This window comes from Callorhinus ursinus, unplaced genomic scaffold (genome assembly GCF_003265705.2).
Source record: "Callorhinus ursinus isolate GAN/ISIS: 27379988/994484 unplaced genomic scaffold, GSC_fseal_2.0 scaffold36, whole genome shotgun sequence".
Lineage (NCBI taxonomy): Eukaryota > Metazoa > Chordata > Mammalia > Carnivora > Otariidae > Callorhinus > Callorhinus ursinus.
In genome coordinates this window covers 11,398,312-11,421,010 of record NW_027397098.1, presented here as the reverse complement: position 1 = coordinate 11,421,010, position 22,699 = coordinate 11,398,312, and the positions used below count along the sequence as shown (strand labels likewise).

Below are 22,699 nucleotides of genomic sequence, written 5' to 3'. Positions count from 1 at the left end.
ATCTCAGGAACCATCAGAGGTCGGGGCCCAAACTTTGACCATCAGTGAGTTCAGAGATCTTTGGGGTCCCTTTCAGAGCAACCAGTTGAATTATTTATTTCTCTGTTTCTCCCACCCCGCCCCCTACTTTCCTTCCTAGCGGTTTGCTGTGATCCCCTGTGATAATCATAACATATGCACAAATACAATCCTCTGGCCTAAAAGTGCACGCCTGAAAAGACTTTTTTTTCCCCTTTTTTTTTTTTTTTTTTTTTTTTTGCCAGTGCACAGAACAAGGGACCAGCATTGTTTGGGGAGAGATAACAGGCTCTGCTTCCAACATTTCTCCCCACTGGCCCTGAGAGATACCATGGTGGTTCCTGACAGGAAATCCCCTTCGGCCTCATGGAAAACCCAGAGAAGGAAGCAGAGCAGCCCCTGTGGATGATTCAAGTTCCACCCAAAGCTGTAGAAGTAAAGAGAAGTCGCCGTGGCAGGCCTGGGTCCCACAGCCCGTGGGCTCTGACCAGCCCCTGCAGGGCCCCCCAAGCCTGAGGGAGACGCACGCGCGCCCTGGCCTCTTGAGGCTGCCCCTGCTCCGAGGGTTAGCGGGTCCAAAGTGGTCTCCACGCTAACAGCAGCTTGATCAAATCTGCAGAGAGAGAGGCATCGCTACCCCCGACTTGCAAACAGAAAAACCAGGGCGAAGAGACTGTGCCCAAGATCAAACACAAGGTCAGTGCCAAGATCAGCGTCACTCCCTTCCCCACTGCTGCCCACCCCACGCGCGGTTGGTGTCAAGGCTCACCACGTGTACTGCCTGTTCCTTCTAGAACTCAAAAGCTGAGCTCTCCAGGGCCACCAGTGAAGGTGGCCGGAGCACCTGGTGTGGGAAAAAGGAGAGAGCACAGGGAGGCGAGGGAAAGTCTGGTCCGTTAAAGGCCGGTCTCCTCCACCTCGAGGCCCCCCAGCCCGTCCCTCCTCTGCTCACACACGTCCCTCCCAGGCCTCCTGTCCTGGCAGTGGGTGGCACGCACGGTCCTGCCTTCTCTGCCCGCAAGGACCACGGCTCCAGTCTTCGTCTTTGCTGCAGCCCCAGAGGGCACCTGAGTCCCAGTTACAGAGCACAGTGCTCATGACAAGCACCACCTCACCCGTCCGGGCCCATCCCAACCTGGCCTGGGGAGAGTGCCTGGGGAGAGCGGGGCCCTGCCCCTGCTGACTGCTGACTTGAGCAGCCATCTGCGGCTCCAGTCCTTCCTGAAACCAGCCAGCCCTACCCCAAGGCTCCGGCGGGAAAGCAGCAGGTGAGGCTGGGCTCCAGATGGGCCCCTGTGGGGGGCCCACGTCCCCACCCTTCTCCTGGGTCCTCCCTGCTGGCCGGCCCCGAGGCCTGGGGAGCCCTGTGCGCTCTCTGAGCTGCGTCACAGCCGGAGGGCTTTTAGGAGCCTCCAGCCAAACCCTTTTCTACCCAGGAGCCCTTATTCCCAAATTGTGTTTTTTAGCACACGAACTGAAATTGCTGACCAGCGCTTCTTTTGTTTTCCCAATTGGTGCCGATCATGATGTGGGGAGCCCATCAGACCCCGTGCAGCTGCGGAACCGGCACCACCCTCTGCACTGAAGTTGCCCACCAGAGCCCGTGCGCCCCCTTCTCTACTCCTCTGTGAGTAGCTGACAGCTTTGACCCACCCGCATGCCCTCCCTAGGACAGCTGTGACAAATCACCACAAACTGGGTGGCCTGAGACACCAGGGCTCCCTCCCGTCTCTGCCCCATTTCACGTGCCCCCCCACCCCCCATCTGTTGCAGGGTCTATTTCCCTGGGGAAAAGGCAGGGGTTGTTACGTTTCGGGGCAGGGGGCAGGGGGGAATGGTGGGGAGGACACAGACCTGCCGTCCATGTCATTATTTCCAAGAAAACAAGGATCTTTAGACCCATCTTGGGAAGTCAGAGAACCACTGAACCGCAGAAAAGGGAGGAACATCCACGCAGCCAAGCCCTCGGGAGGATGTATGAATCCCCTCCACAAGCCCTTCCCAAAAGTCTTCCCAGCATCTGCCCGGTTGCTTCCACCCACCACCTCGCAAGCAACGGCGTAGCCTGGGGAAGCCCCACTTGGAGGAGCACCATCCTGCTGAGCCACAGGCCAGCCCCTGCAACCCCCACTCCCAGCCCTGATTTTAGCCCTGGGGCCGCTTGGAGCAGGTCTGAGCCCCTGTCCTGTGGGGGATGCTCCTCGGGGATTCAGCAGGGGCTACTCCAGGTCCAGCAGCCCCCTGCAGCCTCCGCGGCAAAGAGGCCCACACGCAGGGTCTTCTAGGTCATTCTTCTCTGGACGGGTCCCAGCCTGTCTCCACCCCTTCGTTTAGAAGGGAGGTGCCCAGAGCTGAAAAGGATGGCCATCTGCATGCTCCTCCTTCCTACAAAATTGAATCCAGGGCTGGGAGACCGACAATGAGCAAGACAGACAGAGTCCAGCCGTCGTGAAGCGCATGTTCCAGTTGAGCGGGATGGGGAGAGTATCAGACAGTGATGCTCTTCAGAGTCGAAGCTGGTCCCATGATGAGGCATGACCAGTGGCCAGGTGGCCTCCGAGGGGCTGACATTTATGCTGAGACCCCAGTGACAAGAAGAACAGCTGAAGCCAAATCCCTAAGGCCGCAGACAGCCTTCCTCGTAGCCTGTCCCTGATGCGCCCCCATGCCCCGCCGTCTCAGCCCCCACCCACCACGCTGCCCCGGCTCCTTTCTCGGGGCCAGCAACAGAAGGGGGGTAGCACCCAAGGTAATGGCACAGGGAAGGAGGTTCATCCTTACAGAGAAAAGTTCCAGAATTCCAATGGCACAGAGAAGAGAGGATTATGTGGTGGTTCGGACACAGGCCATCCCTCGCACCGCAGGCAAGCAGTCTGGCCGCCAAGGGCCCTCTCAAAGGCGTGGGTCTGCCTCCAAGCAGAAAGACAGGCAGAGAAGGGGCCTGAAGCGGGGTACTCTGCAGCCATCCCAGCGAACCCGGAGCTCTGCCCTGAGCCCCGAGTGCCCACCACCCAGGGGTCTACAAGGCCACCCAGGGGCCAGCAGCAAGGCCCAGCTGAGATGTCCTGTCTGGCGGCCTCTGTCCCCGTGTGGCAGGGTCAGTCCCAAGACCCATGTGGTGACAGGTCCCCCAGTGGGCACTCCTGCCTGTGTCCCTGTCCCCAGTGGAGAGTGCTGTCAAGGTGGGCATTTGATCACCAATACCTACCGCTGTGCCTGGAATAATCATGCTCTACACAAGTTTGTTGAAAGAAGAGCCAAGAGGGAGAGAGAGGAGGAAGGACTCACGGAGCCTCTTACACAGCCGTCCCCACGAGAGCGGGCTCCAGGAGTGGCCCCGGTTCCACGTGCACACCTCCTTCCCCTCCCCTCCTGCTTCCCACCCCAGGACAGGTGCCTGAAGTAGCCCAGAAGTCCCCCTCCCCACAACTGAGCATTTTGGGGTTGGGGTTGTTACAGAACCTGGACTGGATTGCCCGACGGAAGAACCAAGCGGCACCTGGAGACCTTGGAGGACAGGTTTATTTAACACCGGCGGGCTCAGAGGAGGGTGGTCTCCAAAGGTCTGAGCCCCGAGCACAAACAAAGGGGGGCAATTTATACACATCTACTTCCGCATACTGGGCACTCCTGGCGCGTGGGCGAAGCGGGGCAGGGAGAAGAACCCGGAAGAGCCCCCAGGCAAGGCCTGGGACTCTCCCGCTGGTTCGGTCGGCCATCTTAGGACACAGATTTCCCTGATTAGGGTAAGGCCCTCTCCTGGAGGGAGGTGGGTGGACAGAAAGCCCTGGGGACACTTCCACCTCTTGACCCCCACAGTCCTGGCTGGAGGGGGTGCTGAGCTTTTCTCCCCTCTACTTCTGGAGGCTGGGCAGGCCCCAGGAGTTTGATAAGCGGTGCACTCTGCCCTGTTCCTACCAGAGCCTGAGGTTCTCTGGCTCCCTGTGGCTCCAGGATTCTGAGAACTGAATGTGTTTTCGCCATTTGGCACGGCAAGAGGACTCACGCGTCCAGTGGTAGTTGGTCCTCCGACATCAGCAAGAACAGGGGTAGCTCCTGAGCCGGCGTGGCCCAGGCATGGTCCCGCCCTGTTGTGGCCAAGCGCAGAGCCTTCTCCCTGCTGGCCCCCTCCTCCCTGCCCCAGACTTCCCTAAGGCTCAGGTGGACACAGAGTCAGCCCCACCCGAAGCCCTGCCCTTGCTCTGCGGTTCACCAGCAGCAGGGGCTCCCCTCAGCCCACCTGCCCCCTTCCCTTATCAGCTCAGGCTCAGCATGTCAAAGTAGCCTCCTCGAGGACCCTGGTGCCCCCACTCTGGTTTATCCTGCATGCCACTGAGAAATAACCTTCCAAGAGCACCGATGTGACCATATACCTCCTCTGATTAAAAACCTTCAGCAAGTCTCCATTTGATCTTCTGGAAAAAAAACCAATGCACTAATAATGCGTGGATTATGCTACTTATCTAAGACAAGCTGTTCCGGACTCCGCGGCTGGCCCTCTCACCACATGACTCACTTAGGCCTTACAGCAACCTCGACAGAGGTATTATTTCCCCCCATTTTACAAGGAAACTGAGGCAGAGGCTATAACTGACTTGTCCAAGGTCACAGAGCTGGGAAATGCCTCCACTGGGATACTGGAAAGGAATTCCAAACTCCTAACAGTCGAGGCCATCCGTCACGGGGCTGCAGGGTCTCCCCTGGGTCCCAGGCAGTGGGATGCCCCCCTCAAAGGCATGGCACATCCCCACTGTCCCCACTTTTAGTCTCACAGGTCCTCTGCCAAGAACGTTCTCCCACCTGTTGGACGCTTCCCCCACCTCCCATGCCCAAGCCCGACACCACCTACCCTTCACTGTGCACACTCATGACACTGGAATCCGTTGATGAGGCACCTGCCACCCACTGTCTTTGCATGTAGTTGTTCACACCTACATCTCACCTCCCTTAGAGGGCAGAGGCCGGTGTGACATTTCCCTCCGTGTCCTCACAGACCCATAATAAGGTGGTTGGCTCAAGAGGACGCTGCGGAACTAATGAATGGACAGATGGATGGACATCACCGCCGCTGCCAGCATGCTGTCATGACCACAACGCTCTGGGTGCAGGGAAACACGGCCCCTCCAGGAGACTGGGGAGGTTCCTGGCACCCCGCGCCTCTGGGTGGCAGGGTGGGTATTGGGGCTGGCAGGTCACCAAGCAGAGCACTATCTGTTCCCAAACAGAGTGACTCAGACTTGACTTGTGCAACCAGCAGCCTCCCACCATGGAGACCTGTAAAGACAAGTGCCTACTCCCCCGGATTCCTCTCCACAGGCTGTGCCCATCTGCCCAGTGGGGCAAAGGAAGAGTTGAGGGTGTGGGCACCTGGTAGAGTCATGGTTTCCAGGGACAGGCTGGAGCAGTACTTCTTACTCTTGACTTCTCAATCTCTGCCACATAAGCACTTGGGAGCGTAAAACAGATGGTCAAGCCTGAGCTCCTGGACCAACAGGGGGGTCAGAACATCAGGGTCCACCAGACCAACTGGGGAGGTCAGAACATTGGGGAGCCCCTAGGCCAACTGGGGGGTCAGATCATCAGGGTCTCCCCCGACCAACTGGGGGTCAAAACATCAGGCCACCCTCAGACCAACTGGAGGGTCAGAACACCAGGGTCCCCCAGACCAACTGAGGGGTCAGAACACTGGGGGGCCCCCAGACCAACTGAGGGTCAGAACATCAGGGCCACCTAGACCAACTGGGGCTCAGATCATCAGAGCCCCCCAGACCAACTGAGGCGTCTGAACATCAGGGTCTCCCCAGACCGTCTGGAGGTCAGAACACTGGGGGATCCACGCATGGCCTTTTTCAGCAGCTCTCCGGTACTCCAATCGTTTGGTTGAGGGAGGACTCTCTGGGTTTCAGCAAAGGGCAGGCGCAGGGGCGCCTGGGTGGCTCAGTCGGTTAAGCGTCTACCTTCAGCTCAGGTCATGATTTTGGGCTCCTTGCTCAGCGGGGAGCCTGCTTCTCCCTCTCCCTCTGCCTGCCGCTTCCCCTGCTTGTGTTCTCTCTCTCTGTGTCAAATAAATAAATCCAATTAAAAACAAAAACAAAAAAGGGCAGGCACAGGCTGGACCAGTAGAGGTGAGACGCAAAGCGGGTGCCAGTGCCTTGGGCATGAGGGCCATCTGCAGTAGGGAAGAGATGAGAGCACCCTAAGATGGTAAACAAGTGTAGATGAGCAAGAAGGAGCTTGCAGAATGGGACGTCTGGGTGCTTTCCCAGATAGAGTAAAACCAGAGAGAAGGGTGGGAGGAGCAGGGGAGCTCCTGTGTGGGTGGGCGGTGGCTGGGAGAGGCCGGCTCTGCTCCCTCAGAGGGTAACTGAGCAGTCCCAGTGAATGAGGGGTATGGCAGCCGCACTGTGGACCCTCAAACTTAAACCTGGACTAGTTTACAGAGAAAAAGTGACGAGGTATCCTATCTAGATTTTTTTCCTGACAATCTGGACCATACAAGCCCTATGCCCTGGGGGGCAGAGGGGATGGTGCCCTGTGAAGAGCATTGATCTGAAATCCTAAAAACTGGTACAATGGCCTGACATCTACATCTCTGTCCTATGACTTACATGGCCTGGACCCTCCCTGTTTCCACACCGGGAGCGAGTGAGCTTGTGATGGTTTGTTTTTGGTAACTTGGCTGGACTGAGAGACACCCAGATGGCTGGTGAAACGTTGTTTCTGGGTGTGTGTGAGAGGGGTTGGTGAAAGCAGGTGGCCCTTCCCAGTGTGGGGGGCACCAACCCGCCCATCCAGGGCCCAGATAGAACAAAAAGGCGGAGGAAGGGCGAATTTGCTCCCTGCTCTTGAGCTGGGACATGGGCCCCCCTGGATCTTGGACTTCCGGACTCAGGCTGAATGACCCCATGGATTGCGGGACTTCTGGGCCACCATAATCACGTGAACCAATTCCTCTTACATCCCTCTACACGTCCCATCAGTGCTGTGTCTCTGGGGCACCCTGGCTAATCCAGGACTGTTGGAGTTTTATATCCTGTGCATAGAGGATGGGGCAGCAGAGAGGTGCCCTCTCGCTCAGTCACTCCGGGTCTTTTCTCTTCCTGTTGAGTAGACATTGCAGAGACCCCCCTCAATCCAGTGGGCACTGTGGAAGCCATCACTTGTGGGGCAGAGGTGAGGCCTCGTGGGGGAAGGAGCCCGCCCGGTCACCCAGCATCCAGAGCAGATGCAGGGAGGGTTTGCAATCGATCAGCCACACTCCCGGGGTCCACACATCTTGCGCTCAAGGAGTTCATGATCCAGTGTGAATGTGGATGAGTTTATATTATTATTTGGGGTTCTGAGGAAGAAGACTAGGCCTTATTCACAAGGAGCTATAATATAAGATGCACTTTGATGAGAATAGTACAAAGAGAGAGTCAGTCATTCCAATGTGTGTGTGGAGGATCCACCACCCTGTTCTGGAAGGCTTCCTGAAGGAGCAGCCTTTTGATATGGACCTTAAAAGAAAAGCCTGTCAGGAATAGACATAAATTAGGATTTTTAAAAATCCAGGGGCAATTCAACGAAGAAAATGTATTACTTAGTATACGGAATTTGAAATATCTGTTTTGATTGGAAGTAGAGTAATTCATCTAAAATCAATGTCCTGATGAATATCTTGAAGGATTTGGTGAGAATTTTGCTTCAGTTCAGATTAGTTTTACTTTCACCAAAGCTGGTTTCCCCCAGTAGACTTGTCAGTTTAGTTCTGCTCAGCTAAATGTCAGTTTTGTGGGTGATTCCTATTTCAGACACTGAGCCTTTACCGAATACCACCTAGAACACACGCAAAATCTGTCTCACTGAGCCGGTTCATACATCTGTGAATTAAAGCAACAGGCTCTACTGAAAATCTGTTAGAAGGGAGAGACCTGCCTGATCCATATGGTCCACGAGATCCTTGACACTGGAGTCTGGCTCTACTCCATCTCTAAATGACTCCATTCTCCTCCCCCCAAATCATAGACCCAGTGGACGAAAACGAACACAAGAGCAAACCAAGAACAGAACGCGGAGAACGTTCATCTTAGTCGGTGGTGGGGTGAGGTTCGGGTGAACCGACTAAGATACATGACCAAGCCAGAACAACACAACAAAGCTAAAACTTTCAACCGGGTGAGGAAAACTCTAGAGAAATACTCAAAAAGTCTTAAACCATCTCTTCCAATATGATCTCTGTGATCCTCATAAAGTGTTTTTACAATTTTTTTTTTTTTTTTTTTTTTTTTGGTAAATTGGGAAATAACCAGCACATCGGCCATTGGCAGAGCCAGTCTTGGCGAACTGATTTTCAGAGAACTGACTTTCCCTGAAGTCACCTCGAGCTGCGTTGGCTCTGGGATGCCTCTTGTGCCCCTTCTAGTCCTCCCCAGAGCTCTAGACTGGGGCAGGGCGGCTTCCTGAACTTGGACCCCACCCTCGAAAGTCCTCCAGGAGATTTGGAGTCACTCCTGAGGCTGTTTCTGTTTATCTCCCAAGTGCCAGGTGTAGCAAGCAGGTCACTAGGATTGTCGCCTTCCAGAAGGTTCTCCACCCTGTGGGTCCCGACCAACCCTCTCCAGCAGACCCCCCATGCCCAAGGGGTCCTTCCTCCTTGGGGCGGGGCCACCAGGGTCTCAGGGTGGAAGGCTGCAGGGGGGTGCGGGATGAGGCACTGCTGGAGGGGGCAGCCTCTGAAGCCTCAAAGTCCACACACATCTGTCTCTCATTGGAGACCTGAAGTGAGTCACTTCCTTTCCCAGACCCTCAGACTCCCCGTTTGTCCTCCTGGGGCAACAGATAAAGAGAGGTTTCTGCTGCTCTGTTCCTGCCCTGTGGCCCCGCACGCCCTTTTCAGGAACAGCTCCTGAGTGAGCAGCCTCAGACGCCCCATCTCCTAGCCCCCCGGGGCTGCCAGGGGACTCATTTCTCCCCTTCCCTCCGCCAGTTCCAATCTTTCTAGTGCCACGTGCATGAGGTTGAGCAGAGCATACTGTAGACATACGAAAACACGGACAGCAGAACGGCCCCATAGCTTGCAGCCAGCTTGCGGAGCGCCGCCGGAAAGCATCGGTGGACAGCCTCCCGGCCCCTTGCCCCCCATGCCTGTGCAAACACCAGTCCTGAACGTGCGCTCACTGTTGATGGTGGGAGTTTACTATTCCCATGCATGAGCCACGTATTTCTTCAAAGTCAGGGAAGAAAAGGTTTTTTGTTTTGTTTTGTTTTGTTTTGTTTTAAGAAAGAAAATCGACATTACACTCCATCCACTCCAGCCGCGGTTCTCAGATGTTTGGGGCCGTGGCACAGTGAAATACCCACATTCATTTGGGGCACTTTGTAAGGACTCTTCATTTTTCCGAGTAAAAACATGAAAAAAAAAAATCCCACCAAAGTATCCCCTGCCATCACGGTGGCTTCATGGAAGAAAGGACATTTAACATGGAAAATACAGAAAGAGCATGTTCTCAGAGTTTTAAACACGGCATACATTTAGGTTAGTCGAAAAAGTCTTTATTTTTCCTGTTTCCACACAGAGCCTGGAAACCTTCACCTTGGGCCAGCTTGGCATTTAGGCCTCACTCATTTAGAAACTCAGACCTCTGTGACTACGTCTGGAAGGGGACAGGGACTTTCTGGAGGGAACCACCCCTGTCCTGGACCCGGAGAGTACTTCTGCCGCTCCTTCCCTCACCACCCCAGGTCTGTTTGCTGCTTTTGTCCCATCTCTTTATTGCCACATCCGAACCTCCCCCAGATCCCACACTTCGGTCATCTTGCTCCCTGGCCCATCCCCTGCCTCCCTCAGAACCTTGGGGGATGTGAGACTCCTTCCCTGCCTCAGAGCACCGCCCCCACACAGCCCACCGGGCCTCCCAGCCCTCAATCCGGGCAGGACCTGCCCTGCTGTGCCTGACACCTGCTGGGCTTTGGAGGGGGCCTGGCCTTGGGGACTCGGTCTGAGGACAGGGCTGGGAAGAAGGAGACAGCAGCGTGTGAGGGTCATGGGAGACTGGAATGACCCACCGACGATGTCAAATGGGAGAGAAGAAAACAGAAAGACCTCATCCGAGCCACAGCGCCCCCCCTTGGTGACCTGGCCCTGCCCCCCCCAACTGGGGGTTAGCTGAACAGGCTCTGCCACTCACCCCCATCCGCGCCAGAATGAGGGGCAGGCGGGAAAGGGCGGGCACCGGTATTTTGCAATAACCCGCCAGGGAAGCTGGCTCGGTCTCCCCACCCTTAGCTGAGAACCACTAACTTGGCACAACTAGGGTAAGATAAAGTCAATCACTGCCAAAAGCAAAAGAAAAACTCATTTCACGAAGGAGGAAGCAAAAGCCCACCATCACAGGACACCCAGGGCCGCACAGCTGGTTGAAGACGATGCTAGAAAACCATGTGTGTTTTCCGAATCCTGAGGCCCCGGGCTTGTCCTGCCTCCCCTACAGCCCTGGGATTTCAATCTGATGCCACCCTGGGCCTCGGCTGCCTCCCGTGCAGGGTGACCTTGGATTAAGCCATCTCTGAGAACCAGGACAAGGAAGGGAGCCTTGGAAACTGTGACGAGCAGCCTCCAACAGGTCTGATTTTGGGGAAGCACACCGCAATGCCACAAGCCCCAGTTCGAATGGGGTTGGGGGCAGCAGAGGACGATGATGGTGTGAAGGATGGTAACCTCATTGTTTGTGGTGTAGACAGTGTCTCAGTCCCAGGCTCCGGCCTCCAGCCTCCGGTCTGGACCCAGGAGCTCAGGCAGAACCTTGAGCCAAAGAAACATGCCTCTTGTGTCCTCCCCCAGCCTGACACACCCCTCCTGCACCTGTTCTCCTCAGGCATCCGAGAGATGCTGGGGGACCGTCTGGCCTACCCAGGTCGGCTCTCCCACTCGGGCCCAGGGAGAGGGGCTGAGGTGCAAAAGAAACCCAAATACCACCATCTGGAGCCTTTGATTTTCCACATTCCAACCAAACATTCAAGCACCAGCACACACCACCCTTGGAGTTCACATTCCTTTTATTTCAACCACCACATTGCTTGGGGTTTCCTCACGACCGCCCAGTGAGGCAGGGGGCTCCCCACTTCTCTGCAGGAGCAGCTCTAAGGCCTCGCTGGGCACAGAGAGCACAGAACACAGGCCCAGGAGAGGCCAGGCTTTCCCACCAACAGGTAATCTCCCATCCACCACCCAGACTTCCCCTTGACGTCCCTGCCACAGAAGCAGGGGCCCCGAGAAGGCATGAGGACCAGAGTCAGTCAGGAGACAGGCCAGGGCCGGGCCTCACTTCTGGGAGAGGATGCGCAGGAACTCCTGGTAGTCCACCTGCCCATCCTTGTCTACGTCGGCCTCCTGGATCATGGCGTCCACTTCCTCCTGGGACAGTGTCTGGCCCAGCTTGGCCATGGCCTGCTTGAGCTCGTCCACACTGATGCGGCCGTTGCCATCCAGGTCAAAGGCGCGGAAGACCTCCTGCACGTCCTGCTCGCTGCCCCAGGACTTCATCCTCTTGATCATCTCTGCCAGGAACTCCTGGAAGCTGATGACACCGTCGCTATCCGTGTCCACCAGGGCGATGAGCTCCTTCAGCTCGGCCTCCGACAGATCCTTGCCCAGAGCCTGCATCACGGCGCCCAGCTCCTGGGTGTTGATGGTGCCATCGCCGTTCTTGTCAAATCTGGAGAAAGCCGCCTTGAACTCGGCCACCTGCTCTTCAGACAGCTGCTCGGCCATGTCACTCACACCCGTCACAGAGCGGCCAGCCGGCTCAAAGGGCTCACGTCAGAGCTGGGGGCCAGCGACTGGGACAGGCAGCCAAGTCTGTGTGAGGGCAGAGCTCCCGTGGCAGCCTTGCCCTGGGATGGGAACCCCCTCCTTTTCTACAACTGGAGCAGAGGGAGGGGAAAGGCTCTCCACCCTCCGCATGTCCTTGGGCGAAATCCTCCTCCCAGGGAGGGACAGGCAAGCGGCAGACCAGAAATGCCGGAATTGGAGTGGCAGGGCCCGCCCAGGAGAAGCGGGGGGAAGCCAGCGTGGGGGCCGTCAGAGGCCTGTCAGCCTCCCCAGGCCCCCATGGCAGACACAAGCCACCTTGGAAGCTTCTCACACAGACCATGGCGGGAAGGGAAAGGGAGCCTCCCTCGGTGGCCACGGCAGGTCCTGGAGGAGAGGGGGACTGTCCGGCGCTCCTGTCTGTGCTCCTCTCGGGCTACTGCCCAGCTCTCATCCCGCAGGGCGGACCGGTGGGGACGGATGTGGTAGAACTGCGTGGAATTCTACCAGGGTGGACCCATGGGCATCATTAAATCCCCCGCCCAGGGCAGTTGACGGATCTGTAGATGGAAGATGCAGCCCGCTGCCCGCGGCTTCGAGCAAGCAAGGGGCCTGGGCGCACGCAGAACCTGGCCCCCCGGCTTGGTGCTGTTTATGACACGAATATTCCAAGTGTGATTTCGGGGGGTGAGGAAGAGTCTTTCTGTCCCCTCAGAATACCTCTCCTCGAGCTCCGTGATTCCTCTGACCCCGTTCCATTGTTAGGTTCAAGCTTCCGCGTGGGGACACAGGGGAGGAGCACAGGGTCCTGCCCGAGAGCCATGGGGTTGCTGAGTAGTGCGTGGCCCCCAGGCTCCTGCGTTCTCTCGAAGGAAATCATCTCTGCCCACTGCTCTGAGTAGCAGAGTTTAGACCAAGAGCTCAACCCTTGGGGACTATTCCCAAGTCTTTAGCAAGTGGGACCCGAGGCTCTGAGGGGACGTTTGCCCCGGAGTCTCTATGGCGTCTTTCTCAAGCAGATCTCCTCTTGGTCCCTACACATTCCCAGGATTTCCACCCACCTGTGCCTCTGTGTATGGAATGACCTCCCTCACTCTCCCGAGGAACTGTATAAATTCCAGGTCTCTCTGGCTCAGCCCCTCCGACAGACTGAGGAGCCTCCCCTTCCCTAGAGTGCAGCCGGGCAAACACCTGCCCCCCCCCCAGCCCACCCCGAGTCAGGGGACCCGGGTGGAGAGAGAGACACAAAGGGAAGTGTTCCAGTTGTCTAACTTCTTTTGCAAAGATGTCTTGATGAAGGATTGCTGTTTCATCTTTGCGCTGGAATAGTACAGAGACCTCAATAAACATTGAGCAATCAGTTTCTTAATGAAACCGCCAGCCGGTATCGTGTGCAGAATGTGGTCTACCTGGGATGCTCCTGCTTCCGCACGTGACCCAGGACGGGTGGGGCTCCTGACAACGAAGACCTGCTCTTAAGGATATTTGAAGATATAAACCTATACTTTACATTTTCTTCTTACCTTATTAGCAGGACTTGTGATTAAAAATCCAAGACGCGTAACATTTTCTTAGTTTCCCTTGGTATTAGATGATGCATCGTAAACAACGAAGAACTTTTCGGATGCTATCAGGAGACTAAAGCTCTTGGTTCTAGCTCCGTCACGGATTTGGAAGCCTAACTTGGGTCTCAATATCATCATTTATAAAATGGGATAATACGTCTGCCATATATGATCAGGGCACTTGAGATCAAAGATCAAAGCGTCTTTGGTCAACGGGAGGCATCATTATTCTAGATAAACCTCATCTCTGGTAGCAAGCTGGTTTGTGTTTGATGTGAACCAACACTCAAGAAAAGGAGGACCTCAGTCTCAGTTTTGTTATTATACCTTTCTTGATTGGACTGATAAACTAAACTCGTCTGCCCGGAGGTTCTAGTCACATCAAACAGTCCAAGGCTCCGACACATTAGTCAGCTCTTGGACATCAGCCTCAACAATGCAGTTCTGCACAGGGCAGGGGCTTGTGTGTAGAAAGAGCATCTAGCGAGTGTCCTCAGGGGACCGGAAGGTGAGAATGATTGTCGCTCACTCTCCCCATGGACAGATGGAGTCTCGGGAGGGACAGACCTATGCCCAAGGGCACCCAGTAACTGCGGAAGGAGCCACCGTTCTGGTGAGTACCTCCCCCGCCTCGGCCTGCCATCTTGGACCCCGCTTCCTCTCTAATACGGTGTGTTCTCTTCTCAGAGCATGAATCCATCTGGAAATCCCTCCCTCACCCTCCCCACCTGGCCTCCTGCCTCAGCAGGTGAGCAGCCGGTCAGCTGCACGGGGCCATCGCTGCTCCCGAGTGACCAACAAACACCACGGGGCGTCTGAGAGTTGAACTCAGGGCTGGGAAGGGGGGGCGGGCAACACGGCATGTGTCACCAAAACCTAATCCAGCTGGATGAAGCCCTCTTCTTCCTCTGCAGCCCTGGTGCAGAACCCCGGCCCAGCTCTTTGGTAGGAGCGGGAGGGAGCTGGGGATGCCTCGCATCCACGGCTGAGTCCTCATGGGACCGCACCTCTCGCCGGGCTCCCTGTGTGTTGGGACGAGGGTGTCCATCAGGGATGAGTCTGAGGATGGGAGATTGTCACTTGCTCAGCGCCCACCGCTAAGCCCTGGTGCCGAGTAAGAGGTGTGCACAGGAAGACAAGTGAGAAGAACAGCTCACATCAGCCCATGGGGTATCCGTCTCCCCCCAGCTGAGTGTGAGGGAGACCAGGAAAGGTGGCCCGCCGAGGGGCACAGAAGGACCGCAGCTGAGTGGCGGGGGGACCCAGGTTGGCTGAGAAAGGAGCCCCTTGGGCCAACAAGAACAGAGAGGATGTGGCCGGGCAGAGCAGAGACCGGCAGGGTGGCTGGAGAAAGCCGGGGGCCTTCCTGGGGTCACCTGTCAGAGGTCAGCTCTCCTGCCCAGGACCCCCTCCCTCTCCAGCCCCTCTCAGTTTATCTCCCTGACCCTGCTGCCAGGGACATTCGGACTTCTCCCAGTGAGGGCGGCTGTGGTCCTGGAGGGAAAGAGGTGCCCTGGGTGGAGGAGGCAACAGGGAGGAAGCAGCCTCCCCCTGCATCCCCGGCAGGAGGGGTCCCAGAGGCCGTCCCCACAGGCAGCAGGCCCCGCTGCCCCAGGGAGTCCTGACTCCCCACTGCTCATGCAGTAACCCTGAGTGTGTGTGCGTGCATGAGTGTGCCTGTGTGCGTGCATGAGTGTGCGTGTGTGTGCTGGGCACCGGCGTGCAAGGTGGTTGGCCTCCTGCTCAGGCCTTCAGAACAGATTGCGAAGCCAGCCCATGGCTTCCCCAGGAACAGGAACACACTCAGCCCTCCCTTCCCTGTTGGCTTTGTGGGCCAAGTACTGGTGAGAAACCAGTAAGACAGGTTTGGGGGCCTCCTCTGGCTCCTCAGACATGCGGGAACCTGCTAGTCCCTCCCACCTGAGCCAGTCTTTGGGGTTGGCGCCTCCCCCCAGCTTGCCTGGAGCCCCTGTGGGGGGACCCCTGTGTGTCCGCGTGAGGCTGTCTGCACACAGAGCTTCCAGAGCCAGCTCCCAGAACCCGGCCTCGCTCCAGCCTTCTGTTGAGTCCTGAGCAGGAGAAATGATGAGCCGCTGCGCTGCTGGCAGGGGCGGGGGGGGGGGGGGGGAGCTGAGTCCCTGCTGTGCCCAGAACCTGAAACACAAGTCACACTCCCCGTGGAGCAATGCGACAGGTGGCTCCGTCGCTGGCCTTGGAACCGGGCAGCTGTGGGGCGTCGCCCTGGCCTCCCAGGTCACGGGCTGTGTAGCCTGAGGCAGGTGACTTCACCTTAGAGAGAACACCAGCCCTGCCTTGAGAGGGTGGGGCCCGAGGTGGCTGCAGGAAAGGCACTAGCTGGGGACTGGCTCAGGCACCGGGTCAACAGGAGCTCAGCTGCCATCCTCCCCTCACCCAGCCACCAGCTCTCTGCGGGGCACCTCCTCAGGCTTCGCGTTCCTGCAGGCATCTGCTCGCAGGTCAGAGGACAGACAGCCTGGAAACAGACCAGGGTGGCTGTTCCCAGTTCTCTCAGGAAGTCTGAGGCCAAGCGGAACACCTGGTCTCAGCGATGCTAGGGACAGCCTCCCTCTTGCTCGGCGTTCCCGCTCCTAGCGCCTGCCGCGGACCAGGTGCTCCCGGGTGTTGAGTGAGTCGGGGAGGTGACCATCATTCCACAGGAAACGCTCACATGTTGAAGGCTCAGAAGCCGGGGGTCACCTTTCCATTTAATCTTACTTTTTAAAAAAGATTTATATATTTATTTTAGAGAAAGAGAAAGAAAGGGAGAGAGCGCGTGTGCAGGAAGGAGGGGCACAGAGAGAGGAGAGAGAGAATTTCAAGCAGAGCCTGGAGCCCGACTCGGGGCTCGACCCCACAACCCTGAGATCATGACCTGAGCTGAAATCAAGAGTCAGACTTTTAACCCACTGAGCCACGCGGGCACCCCTCGTCTCTCCGTTTTAGATCCTTGTCCAAGCAAAGGTGTGATTCTTGGGCTACCAGCGGGTCACCTGGAAAAGGGCAGAGGCCCTACTGTCGTGGGGCTTGTGTTTAAAGGAGCGGGGTTAGAGTCGGATCGCTCTGCACTCAGCACCGCTTGTTGGCGGGGGCTGCTGCGTCGTCAGTGCCCACAGTTTGCCCAGACTTGCCGGGTGGTTGGCAAGAGCCGTCCTTCCCGCTCTTTTTTTTCAGTGACACACCTGGGAGCTTGGCAGGATGCACGTCGCTCCCCCCGTGCCGTCCACCCACATAGGCAGCCTCAGTGACGATGACGTTCTTGCTATCTGGGACTTTGTGCGAGAAATACTTTGAGTAGGGTATTTTTCCAGAGAACGGAAATGTATCCCTTCAAACACCCAGCCTTTTAACTTTAACCATCTGTGCTGGAAATCCTTCTAAGACGCATCATCTGTTTTGTTTCCCACCATTCCAGACAAAGTGAGGTGGACCGTAGCTCCAGTGGTGAGAGGTGAGAAATGGGACCGTTGGTCTTGTCATAGCGTAGCCCTGCCCGTGGGGACGGGAGCAGGTGTGTGTGCCGTGCACTGGACGGTCCGAGTTTGCTGCAGTTTCTGCAGCTGATGCTCCCCACCCGCTGTCTGCAGTCGGCGTTACACTCCATGGTCCCAGGCTTCATTTCACGGCTCGTATGGACATAACAAGGTAGAACCAAAGTTGTCAGGGAAAAAAAGAGTTGACCAAACTTGTAAATCAGCAACTTTAATTTAAAAACAGTCATAAATCAGGGCCCCTGGGTGGCTCAGTCGGTTAAGCGTCCGACTCTTGGTTTCGGCTCAGGTCACAATCTCAGGGTCGTGAGATTGAGCCCCAACGTAGGCTCCACGCTCAGCGCAGAGTCTGCTTCAGATTCTCCCTCTCCCTCTGCTCCTCCCTCGCTGGCGCGCATGCTCTCTCTCTCTCTCTCTCTCTAAACAAACAACAACAACAACAACAAAATGGGCACTTCAGTGGCTCAGTCGTTAAGCGTCTGCCTTCGGCTCGGGTCATGATCTCCGGGTCCTGGGATCGAGCCCCGCATGGAGCTCCCTGCTCTGCAGGAAGCCTGCTTCTCCCTCTCCCACTCCCCCTGCTTGTGTTCCCTCTCTCGCTGTGTCTCTCTCTGTCAAATAAATAAAATCTCTAAAAAAAAGCAGTAACAAATCAGTTGCTCTGACGGCGGTGCCCGATGCTTCTACTAGATCTCTAGATTCAGGACGAGATCCTAAAGCATCAGGGTTTCTGTTGCCTGAATTCTGGCTCAGAGCAGGTGTTCATTCCCACAGACACACCTGCCTCAGCACCGTCCCCCATCTCTGCTCCAGGCGCTGCTGGGTCCATCCATCCGCAAGAAATGAGGGAGGGGGCAGCCCCAAGACATGGCCGCAGACCAGAAGAGTGACTGGGGCGCACCCATGCGTCCAATGCACTGCTCAGAGGGCGTGAATTACGTCACAGCGCTCCCAAAGCTCTGCCCACGGGACCCCCATCCCTGCCCCCCGGGGTTCCCTGGGAGAGCTCACAGCAGTTTTCCACCGTCCCTCCACTGCTCCACCTTTCTGTTTGCCCTGAGGAGAGCCAGGCAAGAGGGTAATAGGGTCTCCATACAAACATGCCCTTCCCACTGGGGAAAATGCCCACATAAAGTGGGTCATAACGTCCTGTGTTGCCGAGCAGAACATTTCAGAGTGTTTGTGACAACCTCCTGCCCCACAGAAACTGAACTACATAACTGCCCACATTTTATCTTGCTTTTAAAATGACCTTTTAAAATGACCTTTTCCTTTACCCACCATCCACCAAAGCATTAAGAATGGACCTTCTAGAGAAAGAACAGTTGGCAAGTTTATATGAACTCCTCTCTTGGTGGGTGGGTGAATGCTCCATCACGGTGAGGCACCAGACCAGGGACTGACTTTTGGGATCTCTGGGGGCAGGTGCAGAACCGGGGTGTGGCAGGAAGGGTGGGTACAGCTGCTAGAGCTTGGAGGGGGCAGTCTGGGGGGACAGTGGGGTGCCAGGATATCAGGTGGGAAGAGCGGGGTCTCTAGGTCCCTGGAGAGACAGGTGCTAACAGGAGGAGGAAGAGGGGACCCCCAAAATGGAAAGGTTGCCAGAAGCTAATTATGGCTTCTTCACCATTTTGTCAGAAGCACCAGGACACAGCGAAATAGTCCACCTGTTACAGGAGAACATAAACAGCTTGTTATTGCGCCCATGTTAACGGCCGTGACACTTGAACACAGGCAGCCTTCAGGGAGTTTAGATCTAGCTAACGAAATGCCAGCAGACGGGGGGGTGGGGGGTGGGGGCAAGTCAGAGGTGGGAGAGCAGAAATACATTTAAATAATTCTGGAAACGCCTAAGTTATGAAAGACTATGTTAAAAATAATACTGACTACATCAAAAATACACTGTTCTGTGAGTGACAAAAAGTGACTGTCAAGGAAGAAGAGTTGGTGTCTCTTCCGTTATCATATTTTTAGTGTCAGAACTTAGAAGAAGAGATTAAAGATCTCATTTGAAGCCTCAGGCGCACTGAGAACGCAAACAGCTTCTTTGGGATTTCGTGGCAAAGACAAAGCTGTTCACGATAACAGCTGTTCTTCCCTGAAAGTAATACGAACACCATGAAACTCAGATTTCTCCCAGGAAACGTGTCCATCTGGAGACGTCCAAGAACAAATTTCCAACGTCCCTTGCTCCAGTATAATTATGTGAATAGTTTCTGGCCAAAATGATGTAAGCAAACGAATTGTGGGCAGCCTCTGGGAAGAGAGGAGATTGACTTTCTCCACTGTGTTCCAGAATTCTGCTGTGCAGAATTCGGGTTTGAGGGGAGGCCTTTGACCCGCCACCTTGGGTCAGGAGGTGGTATAGAAGTGTGGACAGGGCTAGAAAGCCCTGGTCCCGAATGTTCCGAAGACGCCTTGTCACATCAGACTTCTCTGCTGTGGACTTCCTTCATATTTATGAAATAAAATCCTATATTGTTTAAGCTTAAAAAAAAAAAAAGGACAGATCTGGGAGGAAATGATCGGTAGACCAATGATTTTGTATATGAATGAAGAGCTCTTAATTAAAAAAACACACACACAATAAAATAGAAACAGGCCAGCTGTGTGTGAAGCCAGCTCACAGAAGAGCAAACCCAAATGGCCAACATTGAGAGACTCTACAATTGGGCAGGAGACGGAGACATACAATTTAAGATGATAATGAGGTATCATTTTATCCCCAATCTGGCTGGCAAACGTTCACTGGACGCTGTACCACCGGAGAGGACATGAAGAGATGGGTATTGGCCCAGGCTGCTTGGGAAGAGGGCGAGTGTGGCCGCCTTGGTTCGTCCGAGAAGTCTGGCAACCTGTCGTGTAGGCAAAAGCCGTCCTGGGATTATAGGGGCACAATCACAGGTCTGGGCCATTAACGGTGGGGAGGTGCCGGGATGCGGGACAGCGGGCAACTAGCAAGAGAAGGAAAAGATGAAAGAGATGGTCAGTGCGTGTGCCTGTGTGCGTGCACGCACGTCTGTGTGCCCGCGTGTGCGTGTGTAAGAGATCAGCCATCTCTTGAAAGGACGTTTATTCTGCTCCTGTTTCTGGAATGACTCATTTATTTTCTTCACAATCCAAGGCCTCACAAAGCTTTCATTTCTAAGAAGGGAATTAAGAGAATCACACTTGGCGGAATCAAATTTAAAATCCTGGGTTTCCGCCCCGGAGGAGGCCTGAGCTCCCCCAACTGCGCCCTCGGGGAGAGTGCGGGGCCCTCTGCGGGGTTCTCTGCCCCTCCTCTTAGACCCAGGGACTGTCTGAGGGACTGTCTTGGCAGCTTCTCAAACTTGCCCAGGACTTGATCAGGTGTTGACTTTTTTTTTTCCAAGTTGCAAATTTGGTGTCGTTGAGTGTCACCTGGGAAGCCTTCACAAGTCGGGGAAGTCGGCTCTGTGTTAAATAATCCCTGTTGGGGAAACTCTTGGCCCCTTCAAGGAGCCAAGTGTAGAGTATGTGGGTCCTGAGCAGGCATGGGGGAAGCTATTTGACGCCCCCCACCCACCCAAGCCGTAATAGCACAGTCGAAGGTAACGTCGTGTGTCACATTCCCTCGGACCAGGGATCCCCGCGCTTGGCTTCAGGAGATGCAAACGTCTGTCTTCCCGCCCCCTGCTGACGGCGGCATGGGCAGCCGTCCTCGATGTCTCCGACGGCCTGTTTGGCAGCTGACATGATGTATCCGAGGCGTGGCTGGGACCGGGCCGTAGGGTGCGGGCCATGCACTGAATTCTGGGAGAGAGTAGGCCTCAGAGATGTCAGTTTTCCAGCAAGCACAGACTGGAACAGCCTGGAAGAGGGGCACACGCAGGTGTATTTTGCTCACACACACAGTTCCCTCCCACAGGACTGAGGCCTGTGGCCGGCCTGCCCCCAGCCCCCCATCGCCCGCTGTTTACAGGCCAACCCTGGCACAAGGACCTTTCATATTTTCAGGGCGGGACGCGGGGTGGTGCCTGCGGCCGTGGGACCCTAACCTCACGAAACTGAGGACGGGGACTCGGTCCCCTCCGAGCCCGACCCGGGAGCCCTGCCGGGAGCACAGGCAGAGGGCAGTGGCTTAAACCAGGTCAGAGCCTGGAGCGGGGAGAGCAGGACCCGCCCCGCCTCGCCCCCGCCCAGCAAGCTCGTTGCCCAACCTGGGGAAGGGCCATGGTGACACCCCCCTGGGGGAAGGCGTGGCTCCCCGTGACCCCTGCCCGGAAAGGCTCCATCATCCCCTAGGGGACGGTCCCCGATGGGCCAGTTTCAGCGGGGAGAGGTGGGCCTCTCGTCCCCCCGGGGCCCCAGTACTCCTGCCGCCATTGGGGACGGGGTAGCAGCAGGGTTCCAACACGCCAGGTGGCCACCACCCCATCTGACCGCGCCGCACTGGCTCACCGGCCAAGGACTCCGATGTGTGACCCATGTAGTCGCCCAGTGGATTGTTCCTATTTTACAGATGAAGTGAGTGAGGCTCAGACACGGTGCAGAACTCGTTCGTGGCACAGCCAGGACCTGGAACGCAGGTTCCCTTCCTCAGGGTGTCTCAGGCCTGCAGCTGCCCTCCTACGCCACTGAAGGCAGCCACACGCACGGCTCAAGCAACCGTGGTGGCCCGGCAGAGCGGCAGCCAGGGCTCCCCGGGCAGCCGCGCCCCGGGTGCAGAAGGGCAGCAAGGCAGGTAAAGCCACAGGATGTTCCAGAAGGAGATAGCGGTTCGGTGGGCACCCTGCCTCCCACCAGCTGCCTGGCGTCGGCAGCCCCTTACCTGATGGCAGTCTGCTTTGCGTTATATATATTATTATATTATATTATATTATATTATATTATATTATATTATATTATATTATATATTATATATAGATATATATATATCCACAGCTCTCTCTTCTTTTCTTTTTTTTTTTTTTGAGACGGTGAAGGAGAGAGAATCTTAAGCAGACTCCACACCCGGAGCAGAGCCCAATGCGGGACTCCATCCCACGACCCTGAGATCAATGACCTGAGCGGAAATCAAGAGTTGGACACTTAACAGACCGCATCACCCAGGTGCCCCAGTTTTGCATTTTAAATAGGATAACTCAGCTAATGTGCTTGGTACGTAGCAGATCCTCTGTGCACTTTTGTGAAATCCTTGGAAACGGTTTCTCGAGAAGCCCTCATTTGCAGTCAGCCTTCAGCATCACCCCCACTAAACTGTATTTACCTAAGTCCACCATTATCCTCCTATTTTCTGGAACGTTCTGGGACAAGCTGCCCTGATTCTTGCTTGACTTTCTCTGTCCCTCGGTAACCTCATCTGTGGCTATGCCCATCTCTTTACTGGGGCTTTGATATTTCCCCTTACTTTTATTCCGGGTTCTTCATCTGTGTGTTTTAATGTCCATACTCCCCATTAACACATGGAACAATGATTTGTGTGGGATTTTTTTTAAGATTTTATTTATTTATTTGTCAGAGAGAGGGAGAGAGCATGAGCAGGGGGAGGGGCCGAGGGAGAAGCAGGCTCCCTGCTAAGCAAGGAGCCAGACGCGGAACTCGATCCCAGGACCCTGGATCATGACCTGAGCCGAAGGCAGATGCTCAGGCATCCCCAACAATGACTTGTTTTTTAAAGATCTCTAGACTTTAACTCTTCCCTTAAGAGCTTTCTTCACATTTTTTTTTTAGTATATCTGACTACTTTCTCACATCTTGAAAAGAGAGCAGAGCTTCCTCTCCACCCTGCCCCCTCTAACTGCAGTGTTAGGAACCTTCCACTTTCTCGCGGGAGCTCGGCTCCCACCCCCCCT

The 22,699-nt window shown here is 55.7% G+C and overlaps 1 protein-coding gene and 2 long non-coding RNA genes across 3 annotated transcripts; 2 read left to right on the top strand and 1 right to left on the bottom strand.

Annotated features, from left to right (window-relative positions):
* Positions 1 to 452: 452 nt before the first annotated feature.
* Positions 453 to 22,137, top strand: LOC141370493 (uncharacterized). Its single transcript, XR_012374552.1, has 3 exons — positions 453 to 714; positions 13,919 to 13,987; positions 21,821 to 22,137. It is a non-coding gene; the product is annotated as an uncharacterized lncRNA (long non-coding RNA).
* LOC141370492 (uncharacterized) lies at positions 904 to 2,161 on the top strand. The gene is made up of 3 exons (XR_012374551.1): positions 904 to 1,286; positions 1,485 to 1,645; positions 1,899 to 2,161. It is a non-coding gene; the product is annotated as an uncharacterized lncRNA (long non-coding RNA).
* Positions 11,196 to 11,770, bottom strand: LOC112810084 (calmodulin-like). The gene has a single exon (XM_025853568.2). It carries the CDS (start codon positions 11,768 to 11,770, stop codon positions 11,321 to 11,323), a length of 450 nt encoding a protein of 149 aa, XP_025709353.1. The 3' UTR covers positions 11,196 to 11,320.
* Positions 22,138 to 22,699: the final 562 nt, after the last annotated feature.

What these genes read in the sequence shown, in the direction of transcription:
- LOC112810084 (XM_025853568.2), bottom strand. Translation starts at nt 11,770, where the DNA reads ATGGCCGAGCAGCTGTCTGAAGAGCAGGTGGCCGAGTTCAAGGCGGCT.